Genomic DNA, 16,931 nt, shown 5'->3' with positions numbered 1-16,931 from the left:
TGTGTCTGTTTTAAAAGTGCTCCAACATATGAAATAACAAGTGTGTGTGAGAAATTGAAATGCACCCCCTTTGGCCAAAATTAATAATAAATAAATGAATAAGTAAATAGGGACATACTGTAATAACTTGAACTAAATAATGAAGATTAAAAACCAATTACAAATGAAAAATTCAAAAATAATTTTTTTTAAACTAAAAGCAGTCTTCTTCTCACAATGTCGACTTTTTTCTTATAAAATTGGGAACAATTTCTCATATTCTTTCTGTTTATGTAATATTACAATATTTCTTAGAAAATTACTAATGATTTAAGTAGAATTATTACTTTTTAATGCAAAATGCTGACATTCGTCATATAAAATTCTGACTTATCACAATATTGCCAATTTTTTTTGTTGTTCTTGTAAAATGGTGACATTTTTGGAGTGAAATCATGACTTTTGTCATCATTTTGCCATTTAAAATTATAATTGTTATTATAGTATCGCTAAAATTTTACAGTTTTATTATAAAATTGTGACTTTAGTCGAGTAAAATTTAGACTCTTTTCATAAAATTGCCAAAATGTTAAGCTTTTTCTTGTAAAATTGCGACTCTTATTAAGTAAAATTCCAACATTTATCATAATATTCCCCAAATGTTAATTTTTTTCTTGTCAAAGTTTGACTTGGGTTGAGTAAAATGACGACTTTTATTATAATACTGCATAATTCTAAGTTTTTCTTGCGAAATTGTGATATTTTTCATGTGAAATTCCAACCAATTTTTCACAAAAAGCTTTTTTTATATTTGCATAATATGTATATATTATTAATGTTGTAAATACACATCTTTATATATCTAGAAAGGCTGGTCATAAAGAGGTGGGCCTTTTTGGGAATTCTCAAGAAGATAACAAATACAAGAATGTGCGTGTGTATGTGTGTGTCTGTTGTTTGACTCTGTTTGTTCTTTCCTACAACAAAAAACGGTGGGACCAATTAGTAGAATATGCAATTCCACTACGAATAGTGTGTGCATGCTTTTGTGAAAACTTTGAAAATTGTCATTTGTTTGAATCGAATTTCCTTGGAATTTATGGAATACTGGGATTTGAAAACTATATATAGATAATATCCCAATAGTCCTAGATGATATAAATGGGTTGGTGTTGGAATGTTTTTAATCTGTTGGGAAATGTTGACATAAGAACACTTTATAATTGAGAATTGGTATTTTGGATTTCCTGGAATTTCGGGTTAACCAGGAATTTACATTTTTTTCATAGCTAGCTTTGATCTCCTAACTAAGTGAAATGATTTGATGGTAGAATGGGTCAAAAAACGTAGAAGGTGTAGCTGAAAGAAGAAAAGGGTGGAAATACAGCTTCGGAAAACCGTGAATTCTGGGAATTCCTGGAATTTTTACGAACTTGGAAAATGTTTGTTTGAATGTTCAGGATAAGTTGGGTGTGTGGATGGTGGAATGATTTGAATCGAGTAAGAAATGTGGCAGTTGTAGGACTTTGAAAATCACTATTAATTAGAATCACATTTCCTGGAGATTTGGGAATTTCTGGCATACTGGGATTAAAAAAAATATAAATTATATTACAATAGTCCTAGATGATATAAATGGGTTGGTGTTAGAATGTTTTTAATCTGTTGCGAAATGTTGACATAATAACACTGACATTGAGAATTGGTATTTTGGAAATCCTGCTATTTTGGGTTAACCAGGAATTTACATTTTTTTCACAGCTAGCTTTGCTCTCCTATCTAAGTGAAATGATTTGATGGTAGAATGGGTCAAAAAACGTAGAAGGAGAAGCTGAAAGAAGAAAAGGGTGAAAATACAGCTTCGGAAAACCAGAAATTCTGGGAATTTCTAGAATTTTTACAAACTTGGAAGATGGTTGTTTGAATGTCCAGGATGAGTTGGGTGTGTGGATGGTAGAATTATTTGAATCGAGTAAGAAATGTGGCAGTTGTAGGACTTTGAAAATTGCCATTCATTTGAATCGAATTTCCTGGAAATTGGGGGATTTCTGGAAACCTGGGACTTAAAGAAAATATATAGATAATATCACAATAGTCCTAGATGATATGAATGGGTTGGTGTTGGAATTGTTTGAATCGGTTGAGAAATGTTGACATAATAACACTTTGTAATTGAGAATTGGTATTTCAGGTTAAACAGGAATTAAAAAAAATTATAAAAACAGGTAGTATCGATTTCCTAACTAAGTGAAATGGTTTGATGGTGGAATGGTAGGATGGGTTGAAACAAGCGGAAAGAAAAAGGGTAGCAATAGAGCTTCGGAAAACCGGGAATTCTGGGAAATCCTGGAATTTTTCCGAACTTGAAAGATGGTAACTTGAATGTCCAGGATGAGTGGGATGTGTGGATGGTGGAACAGTTCAAATTGGGTGAGAAATGTGGGGGTTGTAGAACTTTGAAAATTGCCATTCATTTAAATCAAACTTCCTGAAAATTTGGGAATTTTTCAAAAACTGGTATTAAAAATAAAAAAATAGATGATATCACAATAATCCTTGATGATATAAATGGGTTGGTGTTTGAATGGTTTGAGTCTGTTTAGAAATGTTGACATAAAACTTTGGAATAGAGAATTGGTGTTTGGGAATTCCTGGAATTTCGGGTTAACCGGGAATTTTTAAATATGTATATAAATAGGTAGCTTCGATTTCCTAACTAAGTGAAATGGTTTGATGTTGGAATGGGTCGAAAAATGTAGAAGCAGAAGCTGAAAGAAAAATGGGTGGAAACAGAGCTCCGGAAAACCGGTAATTGTGGGAATTCCTGGAATTTTTTTTCAAACTTGGAAGATGCTAGTTTAAATGTCCAGGATGAGTGTGGGAGTGTGGATGGTGTGACAGATCAAATTGGGTGAGAAATATGAGAGTTGTAGAACTTTGAAAACCTCCGTTCAGTTGAATCGAATTTCCTGGAAATTTGGGAATTTCTGTGAAACTGGGATGTAAAAAAAAAAACATAGATACTATCACAATAGTCCCAGATTATGTACATGGGTTGGTGTTGGAATATTTTAAATCTGTTGAGAAATGTTGACATAATAATATTTTGTAATTGAGAATAGGTAATTTGGAATTCTTGGAATTTCAGGTTAACCAGGAATTAAAAAGAAAATATATAAATAGGTAGATTCGATTTCCCAACTAAGTGAAATGGTTTGATGTTGGAATGGGTCAAAAAATGTAGAAGGAGAAGCCGAAAGAAAAAAAAAAGTATCAATGATTGTCACAAACACATGCTAAGTGTGGCGAAATTATTCTCTGCATTTGACCCATCACCCTTGCTCACCCCCTGGGAGGTGAGGGGAGCAGTGGGCAGCAGTAGTGGCCGCGCCTGGGAATAATTTTTGGTAATTCAACCCCCAATTCCAACCTTTGATGCTGAGTGCCAAGCAGGGAGGTAATGGGTTCCATTTTTATAGTCCTTGGTATGACGTGGGGTTTGAACTAGGGCTCGGCGATATTGCCTTTTTTTTAAATATCGCAATATTTTTAGGCCATGTCGCTATATACGATATATATTACGATATATTTCCTTGGCCTTGAATGAACACTTGATGCATATAACCACAGCAGTATGATGATTCTGTGTCTACATTAAAATATTCTTCTTCATACTGCATTAATATATGCTACTTTTAAACTTTCATGCAGAGAGAGAAATCACAATTAAGTCGATTGACCAAAACTGTATTTATTAAAGTTATTAAGCAATGGCACAAACATTCAAGTCATTTCCAAAACAGAAAGTGCAAGATTGTCAGAGACATTTTAAGTGTCAAATAAAAATGAGCTGCATTAATAGGAAATCAAATAGTATTCATCCTTCACTACGTGGTATGTTAGTAAGTTTCTGAAATTCTCTTCATTCTCTAGCGCTGTGGTTCTTAACCTTGTTGGAGGTACTGAACCCCACCAGTTTCATATGCGCAGCCACCGAACCCTTCTTTAGTGAAAAATAAAATGTTTTTCAAATTCAAGACAAAGTTATATGATCTTTTACTGGTGCACAACCGTGCATGAACATCACCTTGTTCAAAGAACAAAACAAACACAGTGCATGAACTCGGAACAAATTACACACCTGCAAATCAGTTTGGGTTCTGCTGTTGCCGTATGTCTAATATCCCGATAGGGAGAAGTTTTTATGTACACGATGGAGGCTCCACCGAACCCCTGAGGCCGACTCACCGAACCCCTAGGGTTCGATCGAACCCTGGTTAAGAATCACTGCTCTAGCGAGGGACTTTACAAAAGATGCTACATATTAGCAGTAATGCTACTTTTTACAGCAACGCTTTTTCCCGCCACACTTGACAAATTACAGTTGTCTGTTCGACATATTCCCACTTAAAGCCGAATCACCGCCAGACGATAGAAAGCCTGCTGTTTTTATTGGGAATTAAGTCTTCCTTCATTTGTTACCAGATCCGCAGCATCTTTCTCTCGTACGGCTACGTTAGCAGCTAACGTTAGCCACGCCGCTTGCTCTCTGCCCTGCGAGGGGCGTGTATATGACGTGTGACGTGACAGTTTGTGACGTACGTGCGCCTGCTTGTCTGGGAGGAGACACAGGAAAGAGCGAGGAGAGCCTGAAGTGTACGCCCGCAGCTAAAAGTCCTGCGTGAGAACGTATACTCGAATATTACGACATAGTCATTTTGCTATATCGCACAGAGACAAACCCGTGATATATAGTATATATCGATATATCGCCCAGCCCTAGTTTGAACCCACAAAAAGGGTGTAAATAGAGCTTTGGAAAACTGGTACTTCTGAGAATTCATGGAATTTTTCCGAACTTGTAAGATGGCAGTTTGAATGTCCAGGATGAGTGAGGTGTTTGAACGGTTCGAATCGGGTGTTAGAAATGTGGAACTGTTGCCAGTTTGAAAAATGTCCCGGAAAACCTGGAATCCCTGGCAATCCGGGATATTGGGGAAGTTTAAAATATTGTTCCCTGATACTTGAACGGTCCAGATCGGATGAAAACTAGGGGAACCGCGTTGGCATTTGTACCTCATTTTCGAGTAGCTTGACATCAGGTGGGCTACGGCAAAGAGATTTTACAGAAAAGAACAATTTAAAAAAATGGCCCCACCTTTCAGTGTGTGGCCCTTCCTGGAAATAGTTCGTAGGCCCCTGTGCTAATAAATGCGTTTGTGCAGCCTGGGACGTCCTCACAAAAGCACAAAGCGGGCAGCTTTTCAACCACAACAGGATGTTTTTCTCACGGTCATCCGGAATTGAAGAACTAAAGAAGCGCGGCCATGTCGGTAAATCCAGTCCAGCCCGAGGTCGGCGTTCAAGTCCAGCCTGCTGGGAATTTAGGAGGGATAACAATTCTGCTCACACTGCAGACTGAGCTCCAAGGGGACACGTCTTCTTTAGTTTACAAGATGTCAGCTCTGGAAAAAAGAATCGGGATCTATTTTTTTGGGTGTTTATCATTTCAACAATCCAGCACAGGATTTCACAAGGGTTTTGCGTGACCTCTTTGTATTTCGGCACTTGCCGATCACTCCAGCAGCACTGAGAGCGAACTCAGCCAAACTACCTACCAATACTCATATATATATATATATATATATATATATATATGTATGTGTGTGTGTGTGTTTATACGCGTGTGTGTGTGTATGTATGTATATATATATATATATATATATATTACAATATATATATTCTAATAAAAATATTAGTGTCGTCTGCGAATATGACTAATTTTAATACATTTGATACTGTAAATATGTCATTAATATATAAGTTAAATAACTTGGGACCAAGAACGGATCCCTGTGGAACCCCACAAGGAATGTCCAAATGCCCAGATGTAAACTCGCCCATCTTCACAAACTGCTGTCTTTGTGTTAAATAGCTCCTTATCCAAGTCAAAGCTACTCCCCTTATTCCATATCTGTATAATTTTTTCAGTAATATTTGATGATTAATGGTGTCAAATGCTTTACTCAAATCCATGTAAATTCCAGCTGCATATTTCTTACTATCTAAGCTATTGGTTATCTCTTCTACTGCATCAATTATTGCCATAGATGTTGACCTTGCTGTCCTAAAACCGTATTGACTTTCATTAATTATCTTATGTTTATCTATAAATTTCTCTAATCTAGTGTTATATAATTTCTCTAAGATTTTGGAAAACTGCGGGAGCAAAGAGACAGGTCGGTAGTTTGTGAAGATGTGTTTGTTCCCATTTTTATATATTGGTATTACCTTTGCCATTTTCATTTTATTAGGAAATTGTCCTGTTTGGAAGGACAGGTTAAATATATAAGTTAGTGGTTTGGTGATGGAATGTATGTTTTTTTTCACAAGTGTCATATCTATGTCAAAACAATCAGCAGATGTTTTATTTTTGCAATTTTTAACAACATCTATTATTTCCTCTTCAGTTACTCCCAACAGAAACATACTCATTGGATTTATTTCAATCAGTGACTCCATTTCATTGCTGCTATAATCAGGGATTTTGGCTGCCAATTCTGATCCGACATTTACAAAGAAACTGTTAAAACTCTCCACAACATTAATCATATTATAACTATCTTGGTTGTTATCAGTGAAATAGCTAGGATACGAGTTATTTTTTGATTTGCCTTTAATTATAGTGTTAAGTATTCCCCACACCTCCTTAGAGTTGTTCTTATTCCTATGTAATAGATTGGTATAATATAATTTCTTACTAGTCCTTATTATATCAGTCAATTTATTTTTATATGTTTTATATCTATGTTTAGAGTCTTCAATCAGTTTCTTTGTATATTCATTTTTTGAGCCAGGTTTTACATTACTTAATTTGATGAATTGTCTATATAATGTGTTTTTCTTTTTACAAGCGTTATGTAAACCCTTGGTTAACCATGGGCACTTTAAAGTTTTGTTGTTGATTCTAATTTTTTTTATTGGACATTTTTGGTTATATATTGAATTAAATATATCTATAAATGATTCAAAGGCACTATCCACATCCTTTTTGTTGTACACGCAATCCCAGTTTTGCATTGTTAGGTCCTGATTTAATAGATTGAAAGAGTCTTCTGTTCTAACTCTTTTGTAAGTATATTTTTGCTGTGAATTCAGGTGTGTACTGGTCTCATCATTATACACTGTGAATACAGGCAGATGATCGGTTATGTCACAGACCATTACTCCACTGATGTTTGAATACTGCATATTATTTGTGAAGATGTTATCGATGAGGGTTGCACTGTGCGATGTTATTCTAGTCGGTCTTGTAATGGTTGGGTATAAACTCATACTGTGCGTCCTGTTAATATAGTTTTCTGTTGCTATGTGGTTATTTGGATTCATGAGATCAATATTATAATCCCCACAAATAAATATTGTTTTATTAACTATTTCTGAGAAAGTTTTTTCAGCCCACTCGGTAAATAGTTCCACATTTGATCCTGGTGACCTGTATATAAAGCTAACTATGATATTTTTCTTCCTTTCATTAATGATTTCTATTGATAAGCATTCAACTATATCATTTACTGATACAGTCATGTCTTCTAATATTTTGTATTTATATTTCTTATGAACGTACATAGCGATTCCTCCACCCATTTTATTTGTGCTGTTAACATAGTTTAAATTATAATCCTTTATCTCAAAATCAATGCCTTTTGCTTCATTAAACCATGTTTCGGATATAGCAATTATGCTAAATTGATTCACAAAATGTTGTAAGTAGTCTTGAATTGCACTGGAATTTGCATACGTGCTTCTACTGTTAAAATGGATGACTGAAAATGTGCCTTTTGATTTTATTGAGTTATTATATTCCTTTTCTGAATAGTATTTGCAGTTGATGGAGTCAGACGATGGAAACATATTATCTGGATCGAGATGATATTCCAAGTCTAATGAATTGTGATCAGTATACTCAGATGATTTTAGTTCAAAAATCTTGGAATCTAGAATCCTTTGTTGTATTGTTAAATTGTTGTCTGTAATATCAGAGGACTGATTGTATGCCATTGAATGAACTTGTTAATGTACTTTTTAACTCTCTTTGTCCCACTAATTCACATATTTATTCATATTTCTTCAGTTCCTGTATGTCTCTAACAACCAGCACTTTTGCTTGTTCAGGTGATCCATTCAGTTTTATGAATATTTTACAGTTTGTGACCCAAGTATTCTGTGTTTTGTTTTGTTTCCTTAAGTGCCTGGCTTTTTTTGCAATATCTGCATTCCTTTTGATCAGGTGATCATTCAAATATACGTTGGTGCCTTTTAGCTTTCTCCCTTGTTTCATTAGTTCGGTCTTTCTTTTCCTGTTGACGAACCTCAGGATGACAGCAGGCATGACGTCCCTCTTTGCAGGCAGAGGATGACACGCTTCGATTGAGTTCGTGTCCAGATGAATGTCTCTGGAAGACAGAAAGTCCACAACCTGCTCCTCCACCGAGCCAGCCTCCGGGTCCCCAGATGCACTCTCGCTCCCCGCAGCATGTGCATATGAGCGCGGTTTAACTTTTAGCCCCGTCACAATCACATCATTCAGTCTAGAATACTGCTCCAGATCTTCCACTTTCCTCTCCAACTCGCCAATCTTCTTATCCCTCTCCTGGATGCACATACGGAGCTCCGTGACTTCATCCACGGGTTTAAGAATTTTATCCTGTTTAATCCGTATGTCATTTACGTCTTGTGAAAGAAATTGAAGTGACTTTTTAATGTCCTCGTTTTCGTCCGCCGCTGGGGTTCTCTTCGGTCCCATGACGACGAGCCCTTAAGACCCCACAGTCTGGTCAAAGATGATATTTAGCTGCTCATCGATGTGTTGACAACTTCTGCGTCTGTGTTAGCAGCTAACCAGAAGAATACTGAGTTGCATCCCAAGAACACCATACCTACTGTGAAGCATGGGGGTGGAAACATCATGCTTTGGGGCTGTTTTTCTGCTAAAGGGACAGGCCGACTGATCCGTGTTAAGGAATGAATGAATGGGGCCATGTATCGTGAGATTTTGAGCCAAAACCTTCCATCAGTGAGAGCTTTGAATGGTTAACCAAATACTTATTTTCCACCATAATTTACAAATAAATTCTTTAAAATTCCTACGAAGTGAATTCCTGGAAAAAAAATTTCCACATTCGGTCTCTCACAGTTGAAGTGTACCTATGATGAAAATTACAGACCTCTGTCATCATTTTAAGTGGGAGAACTTGCACAATCGGTGGCTGACTAAATACTTTTTTGCCCCACTGTATGTATATACATATATGTATATATTTATATATGTATATATATATATATACATACATACAATATACACAGTATATAGCCTATGCATACATGTGTTAATATTATATTAATTTAATGGTAGTTTAATAAACTGCTTAAATGTCTCCCTCTTCCTCCGTGCTAGCTTCTAGAAGCAGCACTTCATCCTCCATAAATTCAGCCTCAAGAAGATAAGGCTGTGAATCCTCATTTGTCCAAAAATAGTCATCTTTGTTATTTGTTACCGTGTCTGCCATGATTTGCTGCCAGAAGTTGGAGGTGTGCTACTATGGAAACGGAAATAAATGCGCCGAGGAAATAGTTTCGGCAATGATTAAAATGACTAAATATTGAACATATTGTTATGAAGGTGTCTGTTACTACATTATATACATAAATACTTGCAATATGTATATAACATTTTGACAGATTATGACACATTTTGTACACTTACGATGTTAAAAACAATCCAAAATATGTTGAAACATCTGAAGGAAACATCTTAGCTTAGTGTGGTAGGTGACAAAGCGAATTGTTTATTTTTAGATGGACAAAAAAAACAAAACTGTTGCAGAATGAAAAAGGCCCCCGGGCTGCACTTTGAACACCACTGAACTAATCTGTCTTTCCACATTTTATCTTGTCTTTCATCCCCCAGGCGGGACGTGCTTCTTTGCACGTTGCTGGCCGCCGTCTGCCTGCTGGTCCTTCCGACGTCCTCCACGCCCCCGCACCAGCCAGGTAAGCATGGAGGTTATACAAACCCCGTTTCCATATGAGTTGGGAAATTGTGTTAGATGTAAATAAAAACAGAATACAATGATTTGCAAATCCTTTTCAACCCATATTCAGTTGAATGCACTACAAAGACAAGATATTTGATGTTCAAACTCATAAACTTTATTTTTTTTCTGCAAATAATAAATAACTTTGAATTTCATGGCTGCAACACGTGCCAAAGTAGTTGGGAATGGGCATGTTCACCACTGTGTTACATCACCTGTTCTTTTAACACTCAATAAACTTTTGCGAACTAAGGAGACACATTTTTGAAGCTTTTCGGGTGGAATTCTTTCCCATACTTGTTTTATGTACAGCTTAAGTTGTTCAACAGTCTGGGGTCTCCGTTGTGGTATTTTAGGCTTCATAATGCGCCACGCTGGGGTGAAAAAGGAGCTGAGCCGGAAGGCAAAGCTCTCAATTTACCGGTCGTTCTACGTTCCCATCCTCACCTATGGTCATGAGCTTTGGGTCATGACCGAAAGGACAAGATCATGGGTACAAGCGGCGGAAATGAGTTTCCTCCGCCGTGTGGCGGGGCTCTCACTTAGAGATAGGGTGAGAAGCTCAGTCATCCGAGAGGAACTCAAAGTAAAGCCGTTGCTCCTCCACATCAAGAGGAGCCAGATGAGGTGGTTCGGGCATCTGATCAGGATGCCACCCGAACGCCTCCCTAGGGAGGTGTTTAGGGCACGTCCAACCGGTAGGAGGCCACGGGGAAGACCCAGGACACGTTGGGAAGACTATGTCTGCCGGCTGGCCTGGGAACGCCTCGGGATCCCCTGGGAGGAGCTAGACGAAGTGGCTGGGGAGAGGGAAGTCTGGGCTTCCCTGCTTAGGCTGCTGCCCCCGCGACCCCACCTCGGATAAGCGGAAGAAGATGGATGGATGGATGGATGGATTTTCAATGGGAGAAAGGTTTGGATGACGGTTAAGCCAGTCTAGTACCCGCACGCTATTACTATGAAGCCATGCTGTTGTAACAAGTGACTTGGCATTGTCTTGTCTTGCTGAAATAAGAAAGGGCGTCTGTGGAGAGACTCAGCCGACAGGCCGACAGCAGGCGTTCTGGACCAAGATGGAGGCCAGGAGGCGGGGCATGCGGCGGCGAAGAGAGGCGTGACGCACGCAGCATGCCCCGCCTCCTGGCCTCCATCTTGGTCCTCCGCTGTCGGCCCATCGGCTGCGTCTCTCCACAGCGTCCATGATAATGTTGCTTGGATGACAACATATGTTGTTCCAAAACCTGTATGTACCTTTCAGCATTAATGGTGCCTTCACAGATGTGTAAATTACCCATGCCTTGGGCACTAATGCACCCCCAACCATCACAGATGCTGGCTTTTCAACTTTGCACCTAGAACAGTCCTGATGGTTGTTTTCCTCTTTGGTCCGGAGGACACGACGTTCACCGTTTCCAAAAAAAACAATTTGAAATGTGGACTCGTCAGACCACAGAACACTTTTCCACTTTGCATCAGTCCATCTTAGATGAGCTCAGGCCCAGAAAAGCCGCCGGCGTTTCTGGGTGTTGTTGATAAATGGCTTTGGCTTTGCATAGTAGAGTTTTAACTTGCACTTACAGATGTAGCGACAAACTGTAGTTACTGACAGTGGTTTTATGAAGTGTTCCTGAGACCATGTGGCGGGGTGCTCACACTTTTTCTGCAGGCGATCTACTTTTCAATAGACCAAGTCGAGGAGATCTAACACATTCATATTTATAATTTATATTTATTTATTTATGAAAGGGACATTTTTGTTAACACGTTAATGGTGTTTAATGGTAATACAAGCATGTTTAACACATATAGATTCCTTTCTTTCACGAAGACAAGAATATAAGTTGGTGTATTACCTGATTCTGATGACTTGCATTGATTGGAATCAGACAGTGGTGCTGATAACGTCCGCATTTTCAAATGGAAGTAAAAAAAATGTCCTCCTTTCTGTCCAATACCACATGAAAGTGGTGGGATTTGGCATCTCATTTGTCAAACTTGCAAACTCGTTTTTAAACACTTTGTTATGAGAGTAGCATATGTGTGTGTGGCCCACACAGGTGAGTGACGTCAGTGAGTGTGTGGGCGAGCGAGGAGAGGGAGCGGTCGCTGAGGGCGGGGGAAAAATACATTGGCATCAAACTCCGTAGCTGGCTAGCTTGTGCATGCTAGCTTTCTGAGACTCTTATTTTGTTAGCACAGGCATGATGAAGCAGGTCTTTTATGGTGGAGACAGGAACTGTGCAGTCGGTCTTTATAGTTTTGACAGCAGGTACGGCCCAAGAAAAATTGAAATAGAAAGTGTTTTTCTCCGTCCGTCCTGTCAGTGATTTCTTTCTTAATAGTGAGCTCGCAGCAGCCAGCGTCATCTCACAAGATCCTCGGGTGCCGAGAATGTCAAACAACTGACGAAAATGAAGTCTTGGTGAGGATTGATGATTGCTCATTTTTATGTCTATTTTTTTCATGCCTGGCTTGTGATCGACTGACACACCCTCCGAGATCGACGTAATGCCCGCCCCCTGCCATGTGGTGATACCCTTTACACACTGATGTCACTTTTTGAGGGAACGAAAGTCTGTTATGTCATCGCTTACGTGCAGTGATTTCTCCAGATTCTCTGAACCTTTTTATGGTATTACAGACCCTAGACGGTGAAATTTCTAAATTTCTTGCAACAGCCCGTTGAGAAATGTGGTTCTTAAACTGTTTGACAATTTGCTCACGCATTTGTTCACAAAGTGGTGACCGTTTCCCTATCCTTGTTTGTGAATGACTGAGCATTTCACGGAAGCTGCTTTTATACCACACATGGCACCCACCTGTTCCCAATTAGCCTGCACACCTGTGGGATGTTCCAAATAAGTGTTTGATGAGCATTCCTCAACTTTAGCAGTATTTATTGCCACCTTTTCCTATTTCTTTGTCATGTGTTGCTGGCATCAAAATCGTTTATATTTACATCTAACACAATTTCCCAACTCATATGGAAACAGGGTTTGTACTTAGTGTACCGCCTTTATTTTTCCCAGACTGAATCTATGTCACTGCATGTTTTTTGCCTTGGAAATTTTCTGAGTGGAATTTTTTTAATGCTACAAATTCCATCCATCCATTTTTCTACCGCTTATTCCCCTTGGGGTCGCAGGGGGCGCTGGTGCCTATCTCAGCTACAATCGGGCGGAAGGCGGCGTACACCCTGGACAAGTCGCCACCTCATCGCAGATGCTACAAATTGAATTTAATAAAACTTTGTGAGCCAAATTTAGTGTCTAAACAATTAAGACTGAAGCTAATCTTACCAGACGTGTCCTCTGTCGTTTGTGCTGCTACATTTTTGGTGGAAATATTGTATTATTTTTGTTATTAACGTACACAACCCCAAACCAGCGAACTTGGCACGTTGTGTAAATGGTAAATAAAAACAAAATATAATGATTTGCAAATCCTTTTCAACCTATATTCAAGATACTTAACGTTCATACTGGAAAACTTTGTTATTTTTTGCAAATATTTGGAGTTTGATGCCCGCAACATGTTTCAAAAGAGCTGGCACAAGTGGCAAAAAAGACTGAGAAAGTTGAGGAATGCTCGTCCAACACTTATTTGGATCATCTTACAGGTGAATACACTTATTTGGATCATCTCACAGGTGAATTGGGAATAGGTGGGTGCCATGATTGCGTATAAAAGCAGCTTCCATGAAATGCTCATTCATTCGCAAACATAAATGAAGCGAGGGTCACCACTTTGTGAGCAAATTGTCCAACAGTTTAAGAACAACATTTCTCAACGAGCTATTGCAAGGAATTTAGGGATTTCATCATCCACGGTCTGTAATATCATCAAAAGGCTCTGAGAATCTGGAGAAATCACTGCATGTAAGCGATGATATTACGGACTTTCGATCCCTCAGGTGGTACTGCATCAAAAAGCGACATCAGTGTGTAAAGGACATCACCACATAGACTGAGGAACAATTCAGAAAACCACTACGTAACTACAGTACGTCGTTACATCTGTAAGTGCAAGTTAAAACTCTACTATGCAAAGCCAAAGCCGTTTTATCAACAACACCCAGAAATGCCGCCGGCTTCCCCGGACCCAAGCTCATCTAAGTTTGGACTGATGCAAAGTGGGAAAGTGTTCTGTGGTCTGACGAGTCCACATTTCAAATTGTTTTTGGAAACTCTGGACGTCTTGTCCTGCGGAACAAAGAGGAAAATAACCATCCGGATTGTTCGAGGCGCCAAGTTGAAAAGCTAGCAAGGAATTTATGGATGCCACCATCTACTGTCTGTAATATCATAAAAAGGCTCAGAGAATCTGGAGAAATCACTGCACGTAAGCGATGATATTACGGACCTTGGATCCCTCAGGCGGGACTGCATCAAAAAGCGACATCAGTGTGTAAAGGATATCACCAAATGGACTGTGGAACACTTCAGAAAACCACTGTCAGTAAATACAGTTTGTTGCTACATCTGTAAGTGCAAGTTAAAATTCCTATGCAAAGCCAAAGCCATTTTATCAACAACACCCAGAAACGCCGCCGGCTTCCCTGAGCCAGAGCTCATCTACGATGGACTGATGCAAAGTGGAAAAGTGTTCTGTGGTCTGACGAGTCCACATTTCAAATTGTTTTTGGAAACTCTGGACGTCGTGTCCTCCGGAACAAAGAGGAAAAGAACGATCCAGATTGTATTCGTAGTGGTTTGTACAGTCCTTTGAGACATTTGTGATTTACGGCTATATAAATAAACATTGATTGATTTTATCAACAACACCCAGGAACGCCCCCGGCTTCCCCGGGCCTGAGCTCATCTAAGATGTACTTATGCAAAGTGGGAAAGTGTTCTGTGGTCTGACGAGTCCACATTTCAAATTGTTTTTGGAAACTCTGGACGTTGTGTCCTGCGGAACAAAGAGAAAAAGAACCATCCAGATCCAGGCTCAGAGAATCTGGAGAAATCACTGCACGTAAGCGATGATATTACGGACCTTGGATCCCTCAGGCGGTACTGCATCAAAAAGCGACATCAGTGTGTAAAGGATATCACCACATGGGCTCAGGAACACTTCAGAAAACCACTACAGTAAGTACAGTTCGTCGCTACATCTGTAAGTGCATGTTAAAACTCTACTATGCAAAGCCAAAGCCATTTTATCAACAACACCCAGAAACGAGGCCGGTTTCCCTGGGCCTGAGTTCATCTTCGAAAGACTGATGCAAAGTGTAAAAGTGTTTTGTGGTCTGACGAGTCCACATTTCAAATTGTTTTTGGAAACACTGGACGTCGTGTCCTGCGGAACAAAGAGGAAAAGAACATTCCGGATTATTCGAGGCGCCAAGTTGAATAGCCGGCAAGGAATTTATGGATTCCACCATCTACTGTCCGTAATATCATCTAAAAGCTCAGAGAATCTGGAGAAATCACTGCACGTAAGCGATGATATTACGGACCTTGGATCCCTCAGGCGGTACTGCATCAAAAAGCGACATCAGTGTGTAAAGGACATCACCACATGGACTGAGGAACAATTCAGAAAACCACTACAGTAACTACAGTTTGTTGCTACATCTCCTGACGGAATAAATAAAGTACTATCTAATCTAATCTGTAAGTACAAGTTAAAACTGTACTATGCAAAGCCAAAGCCATTTATCAACAACACCCAGAAACGCAGCCTGCTTTGCTGGGCCCCAGCTCATCTAAAATGGACTTATGCAAAGTGGAAAAGTGTTCTGTGGTCTGACGAGTCTACATTTCAAATTGTTTTTGGAAACTCTGGACGTCGTGTCCTGCGGAACAAAGAGGAAAAGAACCATCCGAATTGTTCCAGGCGCCAAATTGAAAAGCCGGCACCTGTGATGGTATGGGAGTGCATTAGTGCCCAAGGCATGGGTAACTTATACATCTGTGAAGGTACATACAGGTTTCGGAGCAACACATGTTGCCATCCAAGCGACATTATCATGGGCGCCCCTGCTTATTTCAGCAAAGGCAATGTCAAGCGTGGCTTCGTAGTCCAGACCTGTCTCGCATTATGAAGCTTGAAATACCACAACCGAGACCCTGGATATTTGGCGACAAACTTCCCACTGGTTGATCCTCTGCCGACAAAAAACAATATTTGTAGCGAGGTGGAGCATGGGGCAAGAAATAAAATGTCGGTGAGGATCAGGATAAAGGTGCAAATGCTGGTCAAATTAGATGTTTGTGTTGTCTCCTCACAGATGAGGCCCAGCTCCTCCATGTGATCGTCCCCTCTGCTCCACTTGTGGCCGCCCAGCTGGGCGCCGAGCTGACGTTGACCTGCTTGGTGTCTCTGGCCCACCCGCCGCCCACGCCCTCCGCCGCCGCCGCCACCGGCCGCCGCGCCGTCCTGTCTCTGCCCCGGGTCACGTGGAGCCGGATAGACGGCGACAAGAAGACGGAGATCCTGGTCGCCCGCGGCGACGCGGTGCTGGTGAGCGAGGCCTACAGGGGCCGGGCCTCCCTGCCGCGTTACGCCGTCTCGCCCGCCGACATGACGCTCAGGCTGGGGGGCGTCCGGCACGGGGATGGCGGTCTGTACCGCTGTGAGGTGCAGCAGGGATCCCAGGGCGCCTCTGATGTCACGCAGGTCAAGGTCAAAGGTCAGTCACCCTAAAAACAATTATTAATAAGACATTCATTCATGCTTGATTGGCAACACTAAATTGTCCCTAGTGTGTGAATGTTGTCTGTCCATCTGTGTTGGCCCTGCGATGAGGTGGCGACTTGTCCAGGGTGTACCCCGCCTTCCGCCCGAATGCTGCTGAGATAGGCTCCAGTGACCCCCCGCAACCCCAAATGGGACAAGCGGTAGAAATGG

The 16,931-nt window shown here is 40.2% G+C and overlaps 1 protein-coding gene across 1 annotated transcript in view; it reads left to right on the top strand.

Annotated features, from left to right (window-relative positions):
- The window catches only part of bcan (brevican), a 56,998-nt gene that overhangs the window by 12,151 nt on the left and 27,916 nt on the right, over window positions 1-16,931 (top strand). The window contains exons 2-3 of the mRNA XM_061915419.1: window positions 9,950-10,032; window positions 16,312-16,713. Of these exons, the coding sequence (XP_061771403.1) occupies window positions 9,950-10,032; window positions 16,312-16,713 (485 nt within the window). The remainder of the gene's footprint in view (window positions 1-9,949; window positions 10,033-16,311; window positions 16,714-16,931) is intronic.

This window comes from Nerophis ophidion, linkage group LG11 (assembly GCF_033978795.1).
Source record: "Nerophis ophidion isolate RoL-2023_Sa linkage group LG11, RoL_Noph_v1.0, whole genome shotgun sequence".
Lineage (NCBI taxonomy): Eukaryota > Metazoa > Chordata > Actinopteri > Syngnathiformes > Syngnathidae > Nerophis > Nerophis ophidion.
Note: the sequence above shows the minus strand (reverse complement) of the source record. Positions and strands in the feature narration are given on the sequence as shown.